Below are 26,124 nucleotides of genomic sequence, written 5' to 3'. Positions count from 1 at the left end.
AGCCACAGCTCGGTCTGGTCCCTTATACCCTGCCACAGCTCTGCGGCAGTGTGCTGCTTGTCCCCTAAGCAGATCAGCTTCAACATGGCCTGTTGACGCTTACCCACAGCAGTGCTACACTGCTTCCAGCTGCCGACTAATGGCTGACTGTTGTTGGAGGTGGAATTGGAGGAGGAGGCGGCGGAGGAGGATAAGTGGGGGTTGGAAACAGTAGAATAGCTGCTGGCGGAGACTCTGATGGACGTAGGGCCCGCAATCCTGGCTGTGGGTAGCACCAGTGCCATCCCAGGGTACGACTCCACAACATTCACCCAGTGTGCGGTCAGGGAAATGTAGCGTCCCTGGCCTCCAGCACTTGTCCATGTTTCCTTGGTGAAGTGGACCTTCTCAATAAGTGCGTTGGTCAGGGCACGGGTGATGTTCTGGGACACATGCTGGTGTAAGGCGGGCATGGCATACCATGAAAAATAGTGGTGGCTGGGGACTGCATACGGAGGGAAGGCCGCCGACATCAAGCTGTGGAAGGCCTCAGTGTCCACAAGCCTAAATGGCAACATTTCAAGGGCCAGTAATTTTGAAAGATGCACATTTAGGGCTATGGCCTGTGGGTGGGTGGGTATTTGCGCTTGCGTTAAAATGCCTGTGTTATGGACATTTGGATGCTAAGCTGGGACAGGGAAGTGGATGTTGTTGCAGACCATTCATTTAAAGGTCCAGGTGCAGGGTGCAGGGCGAGGGCCATCCGGGACGACGCCTTCGACAGGGGATTGGTTAGCAGTGTGTAACACAGGGGAAGAGAAGGCAGTGGTATGACCCGCAGACCCAGATTGTGGACCCATGCGTTCGTCCCATTAATTAGGGTGCTTGGGTGCCATGTGGCGGATCATGCTGGTGGTGGTGAGGTTGCTAGTGTTCATGCCCCGGCTCATTTTGGTTTGACACATGTTGCAACTACCACTCTTTTGTCGTATGCACTTTCCTCACAAAAGCGACATACTGCGGAACACCTACCCCTTGGCAAGGTAGATTTATGCATGGGGGTGCTCGATGTCATGGTATCGGGCCTGTTTGGTGTGGGCCGACTTCTCCCTTTTGCAACCCCACTGCCTCTTCCAGCCTGTTGTGGTGCTGCGGATCCCTCCCTCTCTGTACTGCTGTCCTCGCTCGGCTTTTCACCTTCCCATGTTGGGTCAGTGACCTCATCGTCCACCACCTCCTCTTTCACTTCCTCACTCTGCTTATCCTCCTGACTTGACCTAACCACAACCTGAGTGATTGGCAACTGTGTCTCATCATCTTCCTCCTCGTGAGCGAATGGTTGCCGTTCACCACTGTCATCTTCTTGCGACTGTGAAGGCTCAAGAACTTGGAAATCAAGGCACAATATTTCAGGTCCCTCTTCAAGCGTGCTGGGCAAGAGGGCCAAATCTAATAGTGTCGCTGGAAAGAGCTCCTCTGAATATCCGAGTGTGGGATCACTCGTTTGGCAAGCCTCTCCATGGTGGGAGGAAGGATGATCAGAGTGAGGATTCGGTTGACCAGACTCTTGGCTACAGAGACTGGACCTGGTGGAAGAGAGGGTGGTACTTAGCTGACTGGAAGCATTATGTTCAGTAATCCAACCGACCAACTGTTCGCACTGGTCCAACTTGGACAGTTCTGTCCTCCACCGCCCAGCTAAGTTGGACAGTTGGATTTTTTTTTCTGGTGCACTGGCAGCAGACACAGTTTCATTATGCCCAGGGCCACGCACTCTGCGTGCATTATCAGCATCACACCCACTTCCTCGTCCCTTAGTGCTCGCCTTCTTCATAATAATGGTTTTGTCACAAGATGTGGCGCAGATTTTTATACTGTCCACGAAATACACAGTTTTCTGATGCTAGTCACATAAACCCACAGAATATGGACACTAGATTAGGCCCAGATTAATGGAATTTTAAATACAGACACTGTTTTCGGATGCCGTAAAGTATATGTCAAATAAACCCACAGAATATGAACAGTATGTTAGCCCCAGATTAATGTAATTTGAAATACAGACACTGTTTTCCGATGCCGGACAGAATATGTCACATAAACCCTCAGAATATGGACACTATATTATGCTCAGATTAATGGAATTGGAAATACAGACACTGATTGCAGATGTAGTTCAGTATTTTTTACACAAAGCCACACACTATGGACACTAGATGTGGCCCAGATTAGTAAAGACACAGTCTGTGGATGATGTACAGGATATGTCACTAATAGGTATAAAATAAAAATATCTTGCTGCTGTGAAACACACACAGTAGTCCTTAAAAGGACTTTGGAGTCTTTGAAAAGCTTTTGGTAGCAAAAAAAAAGCTAATTTCTCTCCCTGCACTATCTGTCCCTTCCTCAGCACTGTCCCTGAGACTGCCGGAGTTAAATTTTTTGCTGCTGAAAAACACACACAGACACACAGTAGTCCTTAAAAGGACTGTTGGGTCTTGGAAAAGCTTTCTCATAAGAAAAACTGTGAAATTCGCTACCTACTCTGGTTTTCCCTTCCTACGCTCTGCTCTCCCTGTCTACGTGTGACCCGAACATGCGTCATCGGGTGCTATATACATGATGACGTGTTACGGCAGGCCAATCACTAAAGCCAGCAGCCAACATGGCTACTGGCATTACAGTGAGGGCAGTACTTACCTACACCTTGATTGGCTGCTTACAACCCGTGAAACATGCGGGGCGGAGACTTGAGCATGGCGCTCAAGCACATGTGGTACTCGTTCAAGTACCGCCATGTGCCGAGCATAGCGATGCTTGAGCTGAACAGATATTCGGCCGAGCATGCTCGCTCATCACTAACCTGTACTTTTGCTGTCATTGCAAAGGGAGAAAGAGAGAGAGAATAAATAAAAAAATAAAAAAAAAAGAGAAAAAGACAGTAATGAAAAAAAATCAAGACCTAGGAGACTTCAAAGTGTCATATATCAATTTTCAGGCCAATTGGAGCAGTTTTGATTCAAGTTGAATTTAAGTAATACGATTTACACATGTTCTTTAATAGCTACAGTGTCAACTAACTAATGACTTTTTCTACAGGTCAAGATTGCCCTGTTGGAGCTGCAATGTCAGAGTGTTATGGTTGTTGGTCTGAATGTCCAGTACCTGATAAATTTTGTATCCAAGCTTGTACAACTGGCTGTGCATGTACACAGGCTGGATATCTAATAGGTCCTGATAACAAATGTATCCCAAAGGAAGACTGTCCAAAGGTAAGCCAGCACCAGATCTCTATGTAATCCATATATTCAATGTCATCAAAGATCTGCTCTGTATCAGTATGTAGAGCTACAGTATATGCAACGTCTGCATTTGTTAAGGAACAGAAGTTCTTCTTCTGGTCCTTATTCTTTGTCTTCCTCTTCTCCCTTTTCTTCCTCTTTTATTGTCCTCCTTCCTTTCTCCTTTTTACTCATCTTTTAATGTCCTCTTTCCTCTTTTTCTCCTCATTCTTCTTCTCCATCTTCATTTCTTTTCGCTCTCCATCTTCTTTTCCTTCTTTTAATTCTTCTTCATCTTTTTTCCCCCCTACTTTTTCTTTGTCTTCTCTATCATTTTGTGGTTCTTTGGAATTATAAACTATGTTACTATGTTCATCTTTACACTATTTCTTTCTTCTCTTAATTGTTACCCTTCATCTTCTTCTTTATTATTTCCTCAGTCTTCTTAATCTTTTTCTTCTTTGCATCCCATTATATTGTTCATGCCTTCTGCTGCCCTGCTACTTCATGGCATAGACACCACTCCACTCATCCTGTGTCTGTCACAGGTCAAGTACTCCAGCGTTGTGTCTAATAGAGACATTCTGCAGCTGCTAGTTTTCAAGGTGTTAGAGTGGCCTCAAGGCTTCTCTGCAGCGAAGTCCAGATTTCTGCATAAAGATTAAATGATGAATACCAGGGAACCCAAATGCAAACTGGTTGGTTGACAAAGTGGTTCCACACCTCCTGAATGTAACACCTCCTTTTTCCTTCTTTCTTTTCATTTCCTTCCTTCATATTCATTGCACTCTATTTTCATAACTCTTCCCGCTATTGTCCTCATCTTTTGCCTTCTTTATATTTTTTGCTCATTTTTTCTCTTGCTGTTTTGCTAAATCAGTCCTCTTTCTTGCCCTGTCTCTTTTTTTCCTATCATCTTAATCTGCTCGCTCTCTCTTATTCTCTCTTATTCTTCTGTTTAGTGTAGCTGTGTAGGCTCTGGTGCTTGTAAATGCACATGATAAGTGTGGGCCCTGTTACCATTTTTCTACTGGAACTTATGAGCTTTTAGGTATACCTTCTTTATCTTCTCCTTCATCTTCTATTAGTCAGTGAGATGTCCAACATTCTGCACTAATTCATTTTATAATAAATTATATTGAACAGAGCTCAAATTTTCTGATAGAGAGTTCCCATTTAATCGTATGTCTCAATGATAGACTTCTTGCTGCTGCAATCACCACTTGGGGGAGCTCAGGAGCAAAATACATATTGTTTGCACACTGAATTCAGCAAGGATGACTCGGGAGACTCCTAAGCTCCCTCTAGTGGTGGCTGTAAGCAGTCAAAATTTTATCATTTAACAATTCTATGTCTATGCAGAGGATTTTGAGTTCTAGATTACATAAATGAATCTAGAACATCCAAAAGTGAATATTCACAGTTTTTTTCTACATTGAGTTATTATGTATGTGGATTCAATATACTCTGTTAAAGGGGTTGTCTCACTTCAGTATGTGGCATTTATCAATTTATCATGTAACGAAAGTTAATACAAGCAACTTAATAATGTATTGTTATTATCCATATTGCTTCCTTTAGCTGGCTGGATTACATTTTCTATCACATTATACACTGCTCGTTTCCATGGTTAAAGACCACCCTGCAATCAATCATTGCTTGCACAATCTAGGATAAAGAACTAGCCTATGTGCACTCCCATGGTCCCGGCCACCAGAGAGGCTGACACTTTTTCCTATAGTGTGCGAGCACGACCACCACTGATGGGTTTGAGGGTGGTCTGTAACTATGGCTTTCCAGCTGTAATAATACTATAACTCCCAGCATGTCCTGACAGATGCAGACTTAGGGTTATAGTTTTGCAACAGCTGGGGTGCCATAAGAGTAGGTTGAGGATCACTGCTTCTTTTGCTTACATCGTACACCACCTCTGTTTTCTATGAAAAGTTATATAAAATAAGTTATTAATAAAACTTCCTAAAAATAAAATAAAAATCCTGTATATTAATTACTTCTGCTCTACTTCTCACAGGTGAAATAATAAGATGAAGGCAAGAACCGCTGATCAAAGAGAGATGACATTGACGTCTCAGAGAAGATTTGTTCCTAGTCCTGACAAAAAATATGGATAAAATAAAATTTCATGTGTAACAATTCTAACTATTATACCCAATAAACCATTGATAGCATCGTAATAGTGTGGAGTAATTTAAACCGCCTCTCCTATTGCTGACAAGACCAAAACCTCTGGTGACCTGTTCTCCACATAGGTGTAGGTCACAGAAGTGGGACTTGCACCTGTCACATATAGAGATGTCGCGAACATAAAATTTTCAGTTTGCGAACGGTGAACGCAAATTTCTGCAAATGTCCGCAAACGGGCGAACCGCCATAGACTTCAATAGGCAGGCAAATTTTTAAACCCACAGGGACTCTTTCTAGCCACAGTAGTGATGGAAAAGTTGTTTCAAGGGGACTAACACCTGGATTGTGGCATGCCAGAGGGGGATGCCACAGTGCAAAACTCCCGAGGAAAATTACATAGTTGACGCAGAGTTGGATTTTAATCCATAAAGGGCATAAATCACCTAACAATCCAAATTTTTTTTGAACAACGTGGTTTAAAACATCCAGTGTGTGTATACGATCAGGTATGATGTTGTATCGATCAGGTAGTGTAAGGGTTACGCCCGCTTCACAGACATTGACAGACCAAACTCCCCTTTTAATGCACCGCAAACAACCGCAAACAGTCCATTTGCCCAACCGCAAACTCCCCATTTGCACAAGGTTGGATACCAAGCTAGCCATGTCCCGTTGATGTCATTGAAGGTTTCTTCCTCCACCCAGCCACGTACAACACCAAGGGTCCCCGAAAGGTGAATTGAATTGATTTTTCGAACGGGGAGATGGTTAAAAAACGCTGACTCCCTCCCCTTTGTTTGAATCCACGGTCACTGCGTCTGTGCCGTGCAATTTACTCTCACACCCGATATGAGTGGTATTTTCTGTAGTTCTCTCTTCTCATCAGTTTAATTCTGAGGTCCATTTATTAAATAGATTTTTCGAGCGGGGAGATGGTTAAAAAACGCTGGCTCCCTCCCCTTTGTTTGAATCCACGCCACGGTCACTGCGTCTGCACCGTGCAATTTACTGTCACACCCGATATGAGTGGTATTTTCTGTAGTACTATTCTCATCAGTTTAATCCCTGTTACGTCCCCAATCTGGGGTCCATTTATTAAATAGATTTTTCGAACGGGGAGATGGTTAAAAAAACGCTGGCTCCCTCCCCTTTGTTTGAATCCACGCCACGGTCACTGCGTCTGCGTCGTTGTGACACCCGATATGAGTGGTGTCTTAACTAGTACTATTCCTATCAGTTTAATCCCTGTTACGTCACCTATCCGGGGACGTGTGTCGAATTGATTAACCATTGTTGAATTAACGAACCATTACGACATCCTGGAATAATTTAGTTCTGAGCTTTGTACTTGCTTTGTATTGGAATTGATGGGGATTTTTTAAATTGTCTGCATTATTTCTAATAAACTATTAAGAGACTTTATTATGATTTTTTTATTTTATGTATTAAAAACCCACCCATACAACTTAAAAAAAAAAAAATGTTTTTTCTATGAAAAATTATCCAGCCGATCGCTTTTGGTCTGATCATAATGAAGCAACGGCCTTATCATCTGGGGTGTGGCAACATTGCCAACACACTCATAGAGGTGATGATCGCTTCATTGTGATACGCAAGCCCCTTCACCACAACAAGGTAACGATCACGAAGGGGAATTGACACTTGTATGTGGCTTTTTTTTTGTTTTGTTTTTGCAGCCACAGTGCAGCACCAGAGGACAGAAAAATGAGGCATGTACACATGCCTGAAAAACAATGTTATTGTTGCAGCCGCTGTTGTAGCAGCGGCCGGAAAAATTGATGTTTTCAAGGCAGAAAGGTGACTAAAACATTGCGGCTTGAACCCTAGTTGGTGGCGGAGAATTCACGAAAGTCCTCCGGTATGCAGACATTAAATACAGCAGCGTGGGGACCATTTTGAGGCCAAGGCATGTCATCAGGCCTTTTGTTATTCAAACGTATCCCCCACTGTCAATCCCTTCTGGATCCATGCCTCATTCATCTTAATGAAGGTGAGGTAATCAACACTTTTTTGACCAAGGCGACTTCTTTTGTCAGTGACAATGCCTCCTGCTGCACTGAAGGTCCTTTCTGACAGGACACTTGAAGCGGGGCAGGCCAGAAGTTCTATCGCAAACTGGGATAGCTCAGGCCACAGGTCAAGCCTGCACACCCAGTAGTCAAGGGGTTCATCGCTCCTCAGAGTGTCGATATCTGCAGTTAAGGCGAGGTAGTCTGCTACCTGTCGGTCGAGTCGTTCTCTAAGGCTGGATCCCGAAGGGCTGTGGCGATGTGTAGGAATGAAAAAGCTTCGCATGTCCTCCATCAACAACACATCTGTAACGCTTCCTGTCCTTGCCGCAGTGGTCGTGGTAGGAGGAGGATTACTTTCACCTCTTCTCCTGTAAGATTCCCGTTGTGCTGTGACATCCCCCTTATAAGCTGTGTAAAGCATATTTTTTAGTTTTGTTTTGAACTGCTGCATACTTTCTGACTTTCGGTAATTTGGTAACATTTCCACCACTTTCTGCTTCTACCGGGGGTCTAGTAGCGTGGCCACCCAGTACAGGTCGTTCTCCTTCATCCTTTTTATACAAGGGTCCCTCAACAGACATGACAGCATGAAAGACCACATTTGCACAAGGTTGGATGCCGAGCTACTCATTTCCCGTTCCTCGTCCTCACTGATGTCATTGGCGGTCTGTTCTTCACCCCAGCCACGTACAACACCACGGGTCCCAGATAGGTGACAACAACGAGCACCCTGGGATGCCTGCTGTGGTTGGTCTTCCTCCTCCTCAAAGCCACATTTCTCCTCTGACTCCTCTTCCTCATACTCCTCTTGCAGCGTTTCCGCAGGTCCGGCAAGCGATGATGACAAGGCTGTTTCTGGTGGTGATGGTGACCACAACTCTTCCTCTTCACGCTCATCTACAGCCTGATCCAGCACTCTTCGCAGGGCATGCTCCAGGAAGAAAACAAATGGGATGAGGTCGCTGATGGTGCCTTTGGTGCGACTGACTAGGTTTGTCACCTCCACAAAAGGACGCATGAGCCTACAGGCATTGCGCATGAGCGTCCAGTAACGTGGCAAAAAAATTCCCAGCTCCGCAGAGGCTGTCCTAGCACCCCGGTCATACAAATACTCATTGATGGCTTTTTCTTGCTGGAGCAGGCGGTCGAACATTAGGAGTGTTGAACTCCAACGTGTCGGGCTGTCGCAAATCAAGCGCCTCACTGGCATGTTGTTTCGGCGCTGAATGTCTGAAAAGTGCGCCATGGCCGTGTAGGAACGCCTGAAATGGCCACACACCTTCCTGGCCTGCTTGAGGACGTCCTGTAAGCCTGGGTACTTAGACACAAAGCGTTGTACGATGAGATTCAACACATGTGCCATGCACGGCACATGCGACAACTTGCCCAAATTCAATGCCGCCAACAAATTGCTTTCATTGTCACACACCACTTTGCCGATCTCCAGTTGGTGTGGGGTCAGCCACTGATCCACCTGTGCGTTCAGGGCGGACAGGAGTGCTGGTCCGGTGTGGCTCTCTGCTTTCAGGCAAGTCAACCCCAAGACAGCGTGACACTGTCGTATCCGGGATGTGGAATAGCCCCTGGGGAGCTGGGGGGATTCAGTTGATGTGCATTCAGACGCCGCAGCAGAAGAGGACTCAGCCGAGGAGGTTATCGAAGAGGATGGAGTAGGAGGAGTAGAGGAGGTGGCAGTAGGCCTGCATGCAAGTCGTGGCGGTGTCACCAACTCCGCTGCAGAGCCACGCATTCCATGCTTGGCAGCAGTCAGCAGGTTGACCCAATGAGCAGTGTAGGTGATATACCTGCCCTGACCGTGCTTTGCAGAGTAGGTATCAGTGGTCAGATGGACCCTTGGCCCAACACTGTATGCCAGAGATGCCATGACTTCCTTTTCAATCACTGAGTAGAGGTTTGGGATTGCCTTTTTTGAAAAAAAAATTCGTCCGGGTACCTTCCACTGTGGTGTCCCAATAGCGACAAATTTTTTGAAGGCCTCAGACTCCACCAGCTGGTATGTTAAAAGCTGGCGGGCTAAGAGTTCCATCAAGCCAGCTGTCAGACGCCGAGCAAGGGGGTGACTCTGTGACATTGGCTTCCTACGCTCAAACATTTCCTTTACAGACACCTGACTGTGAGCAGATGAGATGGAACTGCTGAAGGTGAGAGGCGGAGTGGCGGGTGATTGAGGAGGAGGACAGCAGTGGTTGACGTGGCTGAAGATGCTGGAACAGGAGGAGGATGGTGGCTTTGAGGTTGTGTGCTGCTTCTACTCGTCATCATGTGTTGATCCCATAGGTGTTTGTGATGTGCGATCATGTGCCTTCGCAAAGCAGTTGTACCTAGGTGGGTGTTGGATTTCCCACGACTCAGTTTCTTTTGGCACAGGTTGCAAATGGCATCGCTGTTGTAAGAGGCAGACACACAAAAAAAAGCCACACTGCTGAGCTTTGCAATGACGGCATTCTGGTGGTGGCAACAGCATGCATTGATTGCTGTCTGGCTGACCCCGGGTGCCGATGCATGCTGTCTGACTGTGCCACAAGCTCCTTGCGACGACCTCCCCCTGCTTCTAATTAGTCTCCTCCTCTCTGTCTCCCCTTCTGAACTTTCCCCCTCTTCTTCTTCTCTTCGAGCAGGCACCCACGTGGCATCCACGGACACATCGTCATCATCAACCACTTCACTTGTATCTGACATCTCAGAAAATGAAGCAGCAGCGGGTACAACATCATCATCATCATCATCATCACACTGTACATCCATGTGTGTAATGCTGCCTGACTAATTTCATCCAAACTGATGTGTAAATAACTCCTCTGAGGTATCAAGAGAAGTGGCTGTGGTGGTAGTGGTGGTGGTGGCGGCGGGCGGGAGAGTGGTAACTTGAGAGCAGGTGACCAAATCTGAGCTGGAGGAGGATGGTGCGTCAAGGTTCTTAGCGGAAGCTGTTGAAGATTTGGTGTCCTGTGTAAGTCAGTCAACTATTTTCTCTGAATTTTTTGGGTTCAGGGTACGTGGCCTCTGAACACTGGGCATTATTCCAGGGCCAGTGGAAATCACAGCACCACGACCGGGACGGCCCCTGCGGTGTGGCCTGCCTCTGCCTGTCATTTTTTATTAGATAAGTGTTACTATGCGTGCAAGGTACTGTGACACCCTGTATAAGTGGTGGGCAGTGGACACAGTACAGTCTGTGTAGGCCTGACACGCACTGGCTTGCAACTGTGATTAAATCACAGAAAAAGATTAACTAAAAATTTTTTTTTATCTGCGAGGTATTTGTGAGTGACACCCTGTAACCGTATGAGTGGAGGTCTAGCCACTAGCCAGTGGCCACAATACAGTCTGTGTGGGCCTGACACACATGGGCTTGCAAATGTGATTATATCACAGAAAAATATTAAATATAATTTTTTTTATCTGAAAGGTATTTGAGTGAGTGACACCCTGTAACAGTATAAGTGGAAGTCTAGCCACTAGCCAGCAGCCACAGTACAGTCTGTGTGCGTCTGACACACACGGGCTTGCAACTGTGATTATATCACAGAAAAAGATTTAATATAATATATTTTTATCTGCACACAGTACTGTCTGTGACTGAGCCTGCAGCTGTGATTATATCACAGAAAAAGATTTAATATAATATATTTTTATCTGCACACAGTGCTGTCTGTGACTGAGCCTGCAGCCTCTCACACACGGGCAGGCAACTGCAATATATATATATATATATATATATATATATATAATAATTAAAAAAAGCAGACTGATGTACCAGCCCTGAAAAGGGCTTTTTGTGGTGCTGTCAGGACGCTGTCCTTACAGTAGATGAGTCTGTGGACACAGAACACTGCCCTAGCTAACGCTTTCCCTATTGAATCAGCAGCAGCAGCACTTTCCCTCTTCTCACTGAGAATGCAGCTTCCGAATGAATCTAAAATGGATGCTGTCCAGGAGGTGGGAGGGTCTGGGAGGGAGGGTCTGCTGCTGATTGGCTGGAATGTGTCTGCTGACTGTGAGGTACAGGGTCAAAGTTTACTCAATGATGATGTATAGGGGGCGGACCAAACATCGCATATGTTCGCCCGCCGCGGCGAACGCGAACAAGCTATGTTTCTATTCGGGACATCTCTAGTCACATATTTTTGGCATATCCTGTGGTAACTGACAACTATGACAGCTGACAACTATGTTAAATTGGGGAAAAAATAAACGAACCAGCACCTCCACAATAAGTGAATATGAGAACGCAGGTGCACGCTACCTTGGCTAAAACACACTTGGATTAGTAGAACTACAGGTAACAGCACTCCGCTAGTCAATTGCACAAAGATATAAGCAAACACTGAAAAAATAACTGCTTGGTGGCCATACTTACAGCAAATGCAGCTAGAAGCTCTTTGCGAATATAATTGATCAAAAATATTTCGGGCCCATCTACCGGTCGTCAAGGTCGCTTCTAATCAGATGGGTCCTACTCTAACATGCCTCTCCTAGGCTTACAGCCTACAATCTGGGCAAAGTAGTACCAAGCTGCATCCTACGCATGCCTCTCCCAGGCTGTGAGCCTGCAGTATGGGCTGGGTAGAATGCAGCTGTACAAGCTATCTGATTTAAAAGCAATTATATTCGCAAAGAGCTTCTAGCTGCATTTGCAGTAAGTATGACCACCAAGCAGTTATTTTTTCAGTGTTTGCTTATATCTTTGTGCAATTGACTAGCGGAGTGCTGTTACCTGTAGTTCTACTAATCCAAGTGTGTTTTAGCCAAGGTAGCGTGCACCTGCGTTCTCATATTCACTTATTGTGGAGGTGCTGGTTCGTTTATTTTTTCCCCATTGTCACTGCCACTAGGGGAGTGGCTCCCCCTGGTGGTGAGATTGAACCGTGCACCACCAGCCCATTTACCATGTGCTTTTAAATCAGATAGCTTGTACAGCTGCATTCTACCCAGCCCATACTGCAGGCTCACAGCCTGGGAGAGGCATGCATAGGATGCAGCTTGGTACTACTTTGCCCAGATTGTAGGCTGTAAGCCTAGGAGAGGCATGTTAGAGTAGGACCCATCTGATTAGAAGCGACCTTGACGACTGGTAGATGGGCCCGAAATATTTTTGATCAATTATATTCGCAAAGAGCTTCTAGCTGCATTTGCAGTAAGTATGCCACCAAGCAGTTATTTTTTCAGTGTTTGCTTATATCTTTGCGCAATTGACTAGCGGAGTGCTGTTACCTGTAGTTCTACTAATCCAACTATGTTAAATTCACTGCCACTGCAATGCTCCTCCTACACTAGACTCAGTTTACATTGCACTGGTAATGACTAGTGATGAGTAAGCACCAAAGTATTCGGGTGTTCGGATGTTCGGGCCGAACACATTGTTATGTTCATGTGCTCGGCCGAGCACCCAAGTATAATGGAAGTCAATGGAGACAACCAGTAACTCCCTGCTCTGAAGAGGGGAGGGTGCCTGGTCTATTGGAAAAGGTCAAGAAGTGACAGAACAACACCGAAATGGATAGGGAACAGCATGGGGACGATGTCTTGATGCATCTTGGACTCCCAAGTCGCTGCTGGGAACCATGTTGTCCCAGTTGTACGCCACTTTTACAGACTGACAAAAACACGCCCAACCCCCCCCCCCCCCAAAAAAAAAAAAATAATAATAATAATAATCTATTTTACAAGAGAAACATTATTTCCTGCATATTAAATTGTATATAAAGTGCGAGTGCTGCCCAAAATTACAAGGAAGAAGCACTCCGATACAATGTGTATATCACATAAAGGAGGGCCTCATTCACATTGTAGTACAATTGTTCAGGTAGTGGGACTCCTACACTCATAAACGCTATGCACTAAGTGAAAGGGCTGCCAAAAATTACACGGAACCGGCACTTTAATACACCCTTTAATACACAAAAAGGAAGGCATCATACACACCCTTGAAAAATTATGATTGGTGGCCTGCTGGTGACCCTCTAAAACATTAGGGGCGATGGCCTGCTGCTGAGCTGACGCTCTAAAAAATTAGATGCGAATGCAAGCTGTTCAAATGACGCACTAAAACATTCGATGCGAGTTGAGGGCATGCAGTTGAGCTGACCGTATTAAAAAAATTTGAGTGGAGGGAATATATACAATCTGGATGAGGAGGAGAAAACAAGATTCAACCATATACTCTTTTTTTTTGTGGTGGAAAAGGTGCATGGGAATACACTACAGTAGATTGAATACATTATAAATGAAAGATTGAAATTGCCTTTATGTTCATCATCAGCTCAGCTCTCCTCTGGTGGAGTTGAGAAATCAGGGGGAAACCAGGCCTTGTTCATTTTTATCTGAGTCAACCTGTCAGCATTTTCAGGTGACAGGCGGATACGATTATCTGTTATAATGCCACCAGCAGCACTAAATACCGCTCAGACAAAACGCTGGCGGCAGGGCAGGCCAGCACCTCCAAGGCGTAGAGCGCAAGTTCGTGTCACGTGTCCAGCTTGGACACCCAGTAGTTGTAAGGCACAGAGGGATCACTGAGGACGCTGACACGGTCTGCTATGTATTCCTTCACCATCTTCCAAAACTTTTCCCTCCTTGTACCACTAGGCCGCACTTCAGGGTGAGGTTGCTGGCGGGGTGTCATGAAAGTGTCCCATGCCTTGGAGAGTGTTGCTCTGCCTTTTTTCGAACTACTTCCTCGGTTGCCTAAGGAAGTATGGACTCTGCCCGCCGCATTGTCAGATGGAAAATTTTGGAGCAATCTCTCAACAAGTACCTTCTGGTATCGCACCATTTTGCTCATCCTCTCCACCACAGGAATGAGAGATGAGAAGTTTTCTTTGTAGCGGGGGTCAAGAAGGGTGAACACCCAGTAATTCGTGTTATCTAAAATGCATATAACGCGAGGGTCGCGGGAAAGGCACCTAATATAAAGTCAGCCATGTGTGCTAGAGTACTAACAGGCAAGACGTTGATGTCGACATCCGGATGACTCTCCATCTCCTCATCCACCTCCCCTGCCCATCCACGCTGAACAGATGGAATTAAAGTTCCATGGGTACTACCCTCTGTAGCAGAGGCAACTGTCTCCAGCTCCTCCTCCTCTTCATGGTCCAATTCGCGCTGAGAAGACAAACTGTGAGTGGTCTGGGTATCACCCTGTGTGATGTCTTCCCCCATTTCCCCGTCTGCCACATTCAGAGTGTTTGAGTAGACACAGCAGTGGGATGGTTACGGTGATAATAGTGTTATCGTCACTAACCATCTTTGTGGATTCATCAAAGTTTTTTAAAACCTCAAACAGGTCTGACATCAATGCCCACTTCTCGCTTGTGAATAGTGGCAGTTGACTCGAAAGGCAAACACCATGTTGCAGCTGGTATTCCATAACTTCCCTCTGCTGCTCACAAAGCCTGGACAACATGTAGAATGTAGAGTTCCAGCGCGTGCTCATGTCGCACAGCAGTCGTGAGCTTGAAGCCGCAAGCGCTGCTGCAGCATTGACAGACTGGCTGAAGCTGTGGACGACTTTCGGAAATGGGCACACAAGAGGCGCGCCTTCACTAATAGCTCTTGCAAATTGGGGTAGGTTTTGATAAACCGCTGAACCACTAAGTTTAAGACCTGGGCTAGGCATGGAATGTGTGTCAGGTTGCCGAGCTCCAAAGCCGCCACCAAGTTACGACCGTTGTCAGACACAACCATGCCTGGTTGTAGGTTGAGTGGTGAGAGCCACAGCTCGGTCTAATCCCTTATACCCTGCCACAGCTCTGTGGTGATGTGCTGTTTGTCCCCTAAGCAGATCAGCTTCAGCACGGCCTGTTGATGCTTACCCACAGCAGTGCTACACTGCTTCCAGCTAGCGACTGATGACTGACTGCTGCTTGAGGTGGAAGTGGAGGAGGAGGCGGCGGAGGAGGAGAAGTGGGGGTTGGAGCCAGTAACATAGCTGCTGGTGGAGACCCTGATGGACGTAGCACCCGCAATCCTGGGCGTGGGTTGCACCTGTGCCATCCCTGTGTACGACTCATTCCCGGCCTCCACAACATTCACCCAGTGTGCAGTCAGGAAAATGTAGCGTCCCTGGCCAACAGCACTTGTCCATGTGTCTGTGGTAAGGTGGACCTTCCCAGTAAGTGCGTTGGTCAGGGCACGGGTGATGTTCTGGGACACATGCTGGTGTAAGGTTGGCACGGCACACCGTGAAAAATAGTGGCGGCTGGGGACTGCGCACCGAGGGATGGCCGCCGACATCGGGCTGCGGAAGGCCTCATTGTCCACAAGCCTATATGGCAACATTTCAAGGGCCAGTAATTTCGAAAGTTGCGCATTTAGAGCAATGGCCGGTGGGTGGGTATTTGCGCTTGCGTTTAAATGCCAGTGTTATGGACATTTGGATGCTGCGCTGGGACAGGGAAGTGGATGTTGTTGCTGACGGTTCATGCGAAGGTCCAGGTGCAGGGCGAGGGGCATCTTGGCTGGCGCCTTCGACAGGGGATTGGCTAACAGTGCGTAACACAGGGGAAGAGGAGGCAGTGGTGTGACCCGCAAACCCAGATTGTGGACCCATGCCCACTTATTAGGGTGCTTGGATGCCATGTGGCAGATCATGCTGGTGGTGGTGAGGTTGCTAGTGTTCACGACCCGGCTCATTTTGGTACGGCACAGGTTGCATTTTGTCGTCTGCACTTTCCTAAAAAAAGCGCCATACTGCGGAACATCTAGCCATTGGAAAGGTAGATTCACTCATGGGGGTGCTTGTTGTCACGGTTGCGGGCCTGTTTGGTGTGGGGCGACTACTCCATTTTGCAACCCCACTGCCTCTTCCAGCCTGTTGTGGTGCTGCGGATCCCTCCGCCTCTGTACTGCTGTCCTGGCTCGGCTTTTCACCTTTCCATTTTGGGTCAGTGACCTCATCATCCACCACCTCCTCTTCCACTTCCTCACTCTGCTCATCCTCCTGACTTGACCTAACCACAACCTGAGTGTTGTGCAACTGTGTCTCATCATCATTCTCCTCGTAAACGAATGATTGCCGATCACCACCGCTATCTTCTTGCGACTGTGAAGGCTCAAGAGGTTGGGAATCAGGGCGCAATATCTAAGGTCCCTCTTCAACCGTGCTGGGCAAGAGGGCCAACTCTAATAGTGGGGCTGCAAAGAGCTCCTCGGAATATCCGAGTGTGGGATCACTCGTTTGGCAAGCCTTTCCATGGTGGGAGGAAGGCTGGTGGGAGGAAGAATGATCAGAGTGAGGATTCGTTGACCAGACTCTTGGCTACAGAGACTGGACCTGGTGGAAGTGAGGGTGGTACTTAAATGACTGGAATCATTATCTTCAGCAATTCAACAGACCAACTGTTTGCACTGGTCCGACTTTGACAGTGTAGTCCTGCGCCGCCCAGCAAAGTTGGATATGACGCTGGGTAATTTTTTTTTTCTGGTGCACTGGCAGCAGGCACAGTTTCATTGTGCAGGGCCACGGACTCTGCATGCACCATCAGCATCACGCCCACTTCCCTGTCCCTTAGTGCTCGCCTTCTTCATATTAATGGTTTTGTCACAAGATGTGGCGTAGATTTTTTTAATACTACAAACAAAAAGGGGGGGAGGGGTCAGCACATCCCAATGCGCAGGTGCACGTTGCTTGTGGCTGCAAATATATATATGAAAAACACATAGTGCAACAGCACTCTACAAACCAAATAGAGTACAAAAGTATATTACATTGCAAATGCTATGCTATGCTAATAATTTAGAGATGCTTAGGAAATACATTTTGTACAAAATCATTTGAGCCCGTCTGCCACACGCCAAGGCACCCGTCTTAGAGAGATCGCCTTGGCGTGCGGCAGACGGGCTCAAATGATTTGGTACAAAATGTATTTGCTAAGCATCTCTAAATTATTAGCATAGCATAGCATTTGCAATGTAATATACTTTTGTACTCTATTTGGTTTGTAGAGTGCTGTTGCACTATGTGTAGATTTTTTTAATGTCCGAAAAAATACAATGTTTTGGGATGACGGACACTATATGTCACAGAAACCACCAGAAAATGGACAGTATATTGTGGCCAGATTAAAGTAATTTTACATACAGACAATGTATTCGGATGCCAGACTGTATATGTCCCAAAAAATAAAAAAAAGAATATGGACGGTATATTCTGCACATATTAATGTAATTTGAAATACAGAAACTGTTCCGGGATGATGGACACTATCACATGTCACATAAATTCACAGAATATGGACACTATTAGACCCAGATTAATGGGAATTGCGCTACAGACACTGTTTGCTGATGTAGTAGAGTATTTTTACACATAGCCACACACTATGGACACTAGATGTGGGCTAGATTATTACATACACAGTCTGTGGATGATGTACAGTATATGTCACTAATAGGTACAAAATAAAAATATCTTGATGCTGTTAAACACACACAGAAGTCCTAAAAAGGACTTTGGGGTCTTCAAAAAGCTTGTGATAGAAAAACACTGCTAATTTCTCTCCCTGCACTATCTGTCCCTTCCAAAGCACTGTCCCTGAGACTGCAAGAGTTAAATTGAAGCTGGTCTAAAACGCACACAGACAGACACACTGTTATCCTTAAAAGGACATTTGGGTCTTTGCAAATGTTGTTTGTAATAAAATTGGTAAAAGTTCGCTTCACACACCGTCTTTCCCTGCCTATCTCTGCTCTCCCTGACGCTGACTGACCCGAACATGCGTCATCGGTTGCTATATAGCACCCGATGATGCGTTCCGGCCAGCCAATCACTGTAATGCCAGCAGCCAACATGGCTACTGGCATTGCACTGAGGGCAGATCTTACCTGCACCTTGATTGGCTGCTTACAACCCGCAAAATGTGCGGGGCGGAGACTCGAGTATGGCGCTCGAGCACATGTGGTACTCGTTTGAGTACCGCCATGTGCCGAGCATAGCGATGCTCCAGCCGAATAGATATTCGGCTGAGCATGCTCGCTCATCACTAGTGATGACATGTCATACTGCCATGTGACCGCCGAAGCCCATTACTTCTATTGCAGTGTTAAAGGGGGTTTCCCGCAAGAAAAAAAAATGGTGGCAGTAGGCCCAGAGTAAGTAAAAAAAATAAAATTCTCTGAAGTTCTCACTTCTCTGAACCCCTTCCACTTCTAAAGTATTTTCATGGTGCCCAGGTACCCGTTGGTCTAATTCACTCTCAGTGCAGGCTGGCATCATCCTGTTGAGGCGACATCAGTAGGAAAGTAGGAGTAACCAGTAGCAGAATGCACTTGTTCTGGAATAACCATACGACACAGTAACATAGTTTGTAAGGCCTAAAAAAGACATCTGTCCATTCAGCCTGTTATCCTGCAAGTTGATCCAGAGGAAGGCAAAAAAAAAAAAACTTGTCAGGTAGAATCCAATTTTCCTCATGTTAGGAGAAACAATTCCTTCCCAACTCCAATGAGCTAATCAGAATAACTCCCTGGATCAACGACCCCTCTCTAGTAGCTATAGCCTGTAATATTATTACACTCTAGAAATACAGTCCTGATCAAAAGTTTAAGACCACTTGAAAAATGGCAAACAATCATATTTAGCATGGCTGGATCTTAACAAGGTTCCAAGTAGAGCTTCAACATGCAACAAGAAGAAATGGGAGTGAGACAAAACATTTTTTGAGCATTCAATCTAATGAAAACAACGAATAAACTGAAACAGGCTGTTTTTCAGCTGATCAAAAATTTAGGACTACACCTCCAAAAAAAAACTAAACCCCCCAAAACAGAAATCCAACTTCCAAACATGAACTCAGTAATGAGTAGCTCCGCCGTTATTATTTAACACTTCCAAAATTTGTTTCGGCATGCTTGATGCAAGCGTTTCCATGAGGTGAGTGGGAACATTTCTCCAAGTGGTGAAGACGGCCGCATGAAGGCAATCTACTGCCTGGAACTGTTGTCCATTTTGTAAACTTCCCTTGCCATCCATCCCCAAAGGTTCTCAATTGGATTTAGATCAGGGAAACACGCAGGATGGGCCAAAAGAGTGATGTTATTCTCCTGGAAGAAGTCCCTTGCCCTGCGGGCATTGTTTACTGTAGTGTTGTCCTGTTGAAAAACCCAGTCGTTACCACACAGACGAGGGCCCTCCGTCATGAGGAATGCTCTCTGCAACATCTGGACATAGCCAGCGGCCGTTTGACGCCCCTGCACTTCCTGAAGCTCCATTGTTCCATTGAAGGAAAAAGCACCCCAGACCATTATGGCGCCCCCTCCACTGTGGCGCGTAGAAAACATATCAGGTGGGATCTGCTTGTCATGCCAGTAACGTTGGAAACCATCAGGACCATCAAGGTTAAATTTTTTCTCATCAGATAATAAAACTTTCTTCCACCTTTGAATGTCCCATGTTTGGTGCTCTCTTGCAAAGTCTAAACATGCAGTTCTGTGGCGTTCAAAGAGACGAGATCTTTGAAGACTTTTTTGCTTTTGAAGCCCTTCAGTCTCAGATACCGTCTGATGGTTACTGGGTGCAGTCAGCACCAGTAAGGGCCTTAATTTGGGTCGAGGATCGTCCAGTGTCTTGACGGACAGCCAATTGGATCCTCCGGCTCAGCGCTGATGAATTTTTTTGGGTCTTCCACTTGACTTTTTTGTTCCATAACCCTCAGGATCATTTAAGAAATTTCAAGGGGGGCGTGGCCGGATGCCGGGAGGAGAGGACGCATAGAGCCTGAGCTCCGTGTTTGGAACCCCGTTCTGCGATATATATACAAGCGGTAATAGACACACTTAGCTGCCCCAGGCCAGGGCTCGAGCCTGCAGCCCCTGCCGATGATGCAGGACATGCTTTCAGACTTGAAAAGATCCATACATAGCGGCCATAGGAGAAAGAAACAATCACTACTATACATGCAGACATAGTGGCCATAGGAGAAAGAACTGCACATTTAGAAGAAAAAATGGAGGAATTTGTTACAGCACATAACTCTCTGGTAGATAATCACAATGTGATTGAAGATGACCCAGCAGCCATTAAACTTAAAATTGCTGATCTGGAGGATCGCTCCAGGAGAAATAATATCAGATTCAGAAACATTCCTGAAAGCGTTCTGGACTCTCAGCTATAAGAATATATTTCAGACCTTATTGTGTCATACCTACCAGATACCCCTGGATCAGAGTTAATCATTGACCGGGTACATCGGGTTCCTAAACCTAAAGCTCTACCTGCCTCCATTCCCAGGGACGTCCTAGCCAGGATACATTTTTATCATCTGAAAGACTCCCTGATGAGAGAAGCTCAAAAAAAGAGGAAAGACATCCCTGAAAGATTTTGTAATGTCCTCCTATTTACCGACCTCTCGCCAGCGACATTAAGCAGGAGGCGTGATTTCCAAATCTATACCAAAGCACTGCGGGATAACAATATCCCCTACAAGTGGGGTTACCCTGTTAAGCTGATTGTGAGGCATCAAAACTCATCATTTGTTCTAGTTTCTCCTCAGGAAGCTGCAGAGACTCTCTCAAAATGGAACATCATTGTGCCACCAGAGGGCGCCAAAGACAAAGCAAAGAATTCTCCTTCCAACAGATCTCCATCTGGAAGAAATCAACTTAATCTAACACCGGAAAGGACCAAAGTAGGAAGAACACCTCCGTAACCTTCATTCTGGACAGTAAGTATGGCTTCATAAAGTTTATTGTTATGTTGTACACAATTTTACGGGGTTCCACACCCTTCCGCTCTACCTCTCAGAACATATATTCCACCTAAGTGTTCCTTATTCCCTAATCCACTGTTACTTTTACGCCTTCCAATCTAAGTGACAGACATCACAATTTAGTGGTCTTTGATAGACCCTTATTATGTTATTGTTATCTATTATTTTCTTTTCTTTTTGTGTTTGGCTATATAGTTTTTTCAGGTTACACACAGGGGGACTACCTCTAATCCCACTAATGCTTGAAATCAAAGGAACAAATCCACGTTCCCCACCATTTTTACACTGTTACATCTGGGTACTTTATTCATTAACATATGCACTATTATCTATTTTTTTTATGCTAGAATTGTTAGCATGTTGTTTTGATGCTTTGAAATGGCCAGCAAAGGAATAAAGATCTTTTCAGCAAATGTTAAGGGTCTCAATAGTCCCTTTAAGCGTTCTACATGTTGGAATGAGGTGAGGAGACAGAAAGCTGACATTATTTGCATACAAGAGTCTCACCTTAACGAGGAGGACTCCCACAGATTTTGTCACCCCTCTTTCCCGCACACTTTCTTCTCCCCAGCTACAAAAAAAAGGAGAGGTGTGATTATAGGCTTTAAAAACACCATTGCCTTTCATTGTCATAATGTATTGTCAGATAAAGAGGGTAGATATATTATTATTGTATGTGACATAAATAACACCAGATATACAATAATGAATCTTTATGCCCCTAACTCCGATCAAATTTAATTCATAAAGCGTACTATTAGATTGGCTCAAGACTCTAAGCAGGGATCACTGTTAATCTGTGGTGACTTTAATATGTGCCCTGACTCCTCAATTGATAGACTACCTCCCCCACCTCCGTCTCTCAAAAATTCTCTCCTTCAAGATTTTTTATTTCAGGAAGGGCTTCATGATACTTGGAGGGTCTTACGCGCCAATGAAAAAGACTTTACTTTTTTCTTCACACTCACACAATACCTACTCTAGAATTGATTTATTTGTAATGGATAAATGGCTTCTTCAAAAAGTGTTGGAGGTTTCCATCTCCAATATCACCTGGTCTGACCATGCGTTCACTACTCTCACACTAGATGATATGTACAATAACAGAGTATACTCCCCGTGGAGATTTAATAATTCCTTGCTCCAAAACTCCTCTATACGTACAGATGTAGAAAATTCTCTAAAAGATTACTTTAAGACTAATGATAACAATTTGGTACTAGACACTACACTATGGAGCGCCCATAAAGCGTTTATTAGAGGTGTACTATTAAAACAAAAATTTGAAGGAAAACCCTGGATGCATTACTTTCTGATATTAAGACCCTAGAAGAAACTTCAAAATTATCCCTAGATCCACAATCAAATCAGATCACTACTCACAAGGTAATAAAGCCTCAAAAATTTTAGCAAATAGAATTAAAGAAAGAGAAGTCAAGACAAAAATTCCCTTCCTATTTGACACACAAGGCAAAAAACTGTTTAATCCCAAACATATAGCAGAGGAATTTGCCAATTATTACGCAAACCTTTATAATTTAGAAAAATCCCCCGATACTTTCCAACCTACTACTGAATCTATTAACGATTTTCTTAGTGGCATCTCCCTCTCGACCTTAACTCCACCCCAAAGTCAAGTCCTCAATTCAAGGATCTCACATTTGAAAATATCTGAGGCAATTCATTCCCTCAAAAATAATAAATTCCCTGATCCAGATGGGCTTACAAATGAATATTACATGAACTTTTCGCACATTTTAAATCCCTTCCTGAACAGAGCCTTTAACTTAATAGCAATGCAGAACTCAATTCCAAAAGATATGTTAAACGCATTAATTATCACTGTCCCAAAACCTGGCAAACCTGCAGATAAACCGGCTAACTTCAGACCCATATCTTTATTAACCGCCTCCGGACCGTCTAACGCAGGATCGCGATACGGAGGCGTCAGCTGCAGGCAGAGTCACACATATACGCGTCATCTCGCTAGACGCGAGATTTTCTGTGAACGCGCGCACACAGGCGTGCGCGTTCACAGGCGCGCGCGTTCACAGGATCGGAAGGTAAGCGAGTGGATCTGCAGCCTGCCAGCGGCGATCGTTCGCTGGCAGGCTGTAGATGCGTTTTTTTTAACCCCTAACAGGTATATTAGACGCTGTTTTGATAACAGCGTCTAATATACCTTCTACCTGGTCCACTGGTGGTCCCTTTTGCTTGGATCGACCACCAGAGGACACAGGCAGCTCAGTAATAAGTAGCACCAAACACCACTACACTACACCCCCCTGTCACTTATTAACTCCTTATTAACCCCTGATCACCCCATATAGACTCCCTGATCACCCCCCTGTCATTGATCACCCCCCTGTCATTGATCACCCCCCTGTAAGGCTCCATTCAGACGTCCATATATTTTTTACGGATCCACGGATACATGGATCGGATCCGCAAAACACATACGGACGTCTGAATGGAGCCTTACAGGGGGGTGATCAATGACAGGGGGGTGATCACCCCATATAGACTCCCTGATCACCCCCCTGTCATTGAACTTCCTAATGTGCCACAAACAGGAAGTTAATATCACCAACCATTCCCATTTTAATAAGGTGTATCCATATAAATGACCCACCCTGTATATATACATACAGGACTAAATGTTTATTTATACATTAAACTATCTCAGCTTGGTGGCTCACCTCACTTCCCCACTATTTACAGTATAAGGTGCTCGGGAGAAGAGAAAAGGTGTGTGACCGTCTGGGATCAGAGGGTCCATGATACATCGCTTGAAAAAATTAGCAGTACAGTAATAGAGTAGAATTTAGGACAAAACATTCAGTGATGATATGGGCAGCATTGGTTATTTTAGGTTTAGAAGCAAAATATTGGTATACTAATCCAACATAGCAAAATAACCCCGAATTGCTGCTAAATCAAGACAGGTACATATTAATAAAAATGTGCCTTTTCTGTGATGTATTTTTATTTACAGGATCATTCCAGCCTTCTGGGTTATAATAATGTGCTACAGTATGCTACTGTATCTACTATACTCTCAACGAGCTTCACATACAGTACATGTACTCCAGAACACCCAAGATCAATTAACAAAAAAAAAAAAAAAGAGCAGCATCTCAGCTTCAAAACAAAAAGAGACTGACATTCTTTTTTTTAAATTTTTTTTTTTACAATCTATGTCATTATCTACTGTGCAGTACTTGCGGCTGCGTTAAGCCGTATGGTCTGTCGGGTAGCCGACTTCATCATCCTCCTGTTCCCTATACTCTGTTGGACTCTGTACTGTACAGTACATGTGCTGTATTTAATTACAAAGTATGGCAATACATGAATAAAAATACAGCCATGTACAGTACAGTACATACACATGCATGAATTATCGCTGCTGCGCAGCTTACTGTAATTACCGCCTAGTCGTGTTCACCCTTATGGAAACTCCGAGGTGGCGTAGATTACAGTAACCTGTGTGGCATTGAGGACAATATACTGTAATGTACAGTATACTGTCCCCTTCATCACGCACGTGGCCAAAAAGAAGAAATCGGGTGGCGGGGTGGGGGGGATGTTCACCAAAGAGCTACAGTACAGTGCTGTAGCTCCGGCTCCATGTGTTGCGCCTAGGACTGTGCGGTATGTGATTGGGCCACATCCACACACTGCACAGTCGCCTGACGCTTGAAGGAAGTGACCGTTACAAAGTAATGGGGGGGGAGGGGGGAATCGAATATCCGAACATTATTAAACCAAAAAATCGCTGTACCGTACAGATAATCGACCCGAGGTCATTGATGCGGGCCGGAAAAAAAAAAGGGGGGGGACACTAAGTTTAGGGGAGAACAAACATTAAGGGTGATAGGCAGAGCGGGGAGGGATGACGGGAGCCGGTAAAATGGTACTTCTAGGAAAGGGAAGGATTAATATATTTGGGCAGCTACTGTATCTACTATACTCCATCAACGAGCTTCACATACAGTACATGTACTCCAGAACACCCAAGATCAATTAACAAAAAAAAAAAGAGCAGCATCTCAGCTTCAAAACAAAAAGAGACTGACATATTCTTTCCAGGCTGATCCTTTTATACCACGAGATGTATTTTTATTGGTTTCACAAGTCACATGCCCTCCTCTGCCCATTCACATTGAAAAGCAGGTTTCATTCATAGAATATACTGTAGATTACTCAGCCAATCAGAGAAAAGTTCTCACGGTCATGAGGTCATCAGATAAAATTCTCTGATTGGCTGACTAAGGGTCCATTCACACGTCCGTTTTGGTGTTCCGCATCCGTTTCGATTAAAAACGGAACGTTATGCGGATCCATTAATTTTCAATGGAATCCGCAAATAATAGGAGAGCACTCATGGTGCTCTCCGATTCCGTGATTCTGTTCTGTTCCGTGGGTTCCGTTATTCGGATCCTGGAAAAAAAAATATACCCTCTCCTACTATTTGTCCGATTTTGCGTTCCGTCATCCCATTCTAGTCAATGGATCCGTCAAAAAAAATCGGATGACATGCTAAAAGCATCCTCATGTCATCCAGATTTTCGGATCCGCAAAAAACAGGAACGTTTATCTGGAAGGGTAAAAATACTGAGTGTGAATGCACCCTAAGCTGTATTCTATGAATGAAAACTGCTTTTTAATGTGAATGGGCAGAGGGGGGCATGTGACTTGTGAAACCAATAAAAACACACCTCCTGGTTATATAAAGATCAGCCCAAGCATGCAAGATCTTAGTAATAGCCAAATTGGTAATCACCAGACATTGGAAGGAGGTGGTGGCTCCCACAGTGGAAGCAATATGAGAGAGCATTAACCCCCTCTATCTTATCAGCAAACTATCTAAAGAATGTTTGGCAATTGTGGTCTGTTAACATACTTAGCAAGTAACCTTATAAAATCAATAGGTAGGCAGTTTTTTATATGATCTTAGAC

General features: G+C 45.0%; 1 protein-coding gene across 3 annotated transcripts in view; it reads left to right on the top strand.

The window, feature by feature from the left end:
* LOC120993044 (venom serine protease inhibitor-like) overlaps positions 1-26,124 on the top strand; it is a 242,274-nt gene that overhangs the window by 93,301 nt on the left and 122,849 nt on the right. For 2 of the 3 annotated variants that reach the window (XM_040421703.1, XM_040421705.1), the window contains exon 4: positions 3,079-3,251. In XM_040421703.1, coding sequence (XP_040277637.1) covers positions 3,079-3,251 — 173 coding nt within the window. Of the gene's footprint in view, positions 1-3,078; positions 3,252-5,292; positions 5,452-26,124 lie in introns of those variants that run through there. The other variant, XM_040421706.1, reaches the window with a different exon arrangement.

The sequence above is a fragment of the Bufo bufo genome, chromosome 1, assembly GCF_905171765.1.
Source record: "Bufo bufo chromosome 1, aBufBuf1.1, whole genome shotgun sequence".
NCBI classification, from domain to species: Eukaryota; Metazoa; Chordata; class Amphibia; order Anura; family Bufonidae; genus Bufo; species Bufo bufo.
The sequence above is the reverse complement of the archived record's forward strand: the minus strand, read 5'-3'. Positions and strand labels throughout refer to the sequence as shown.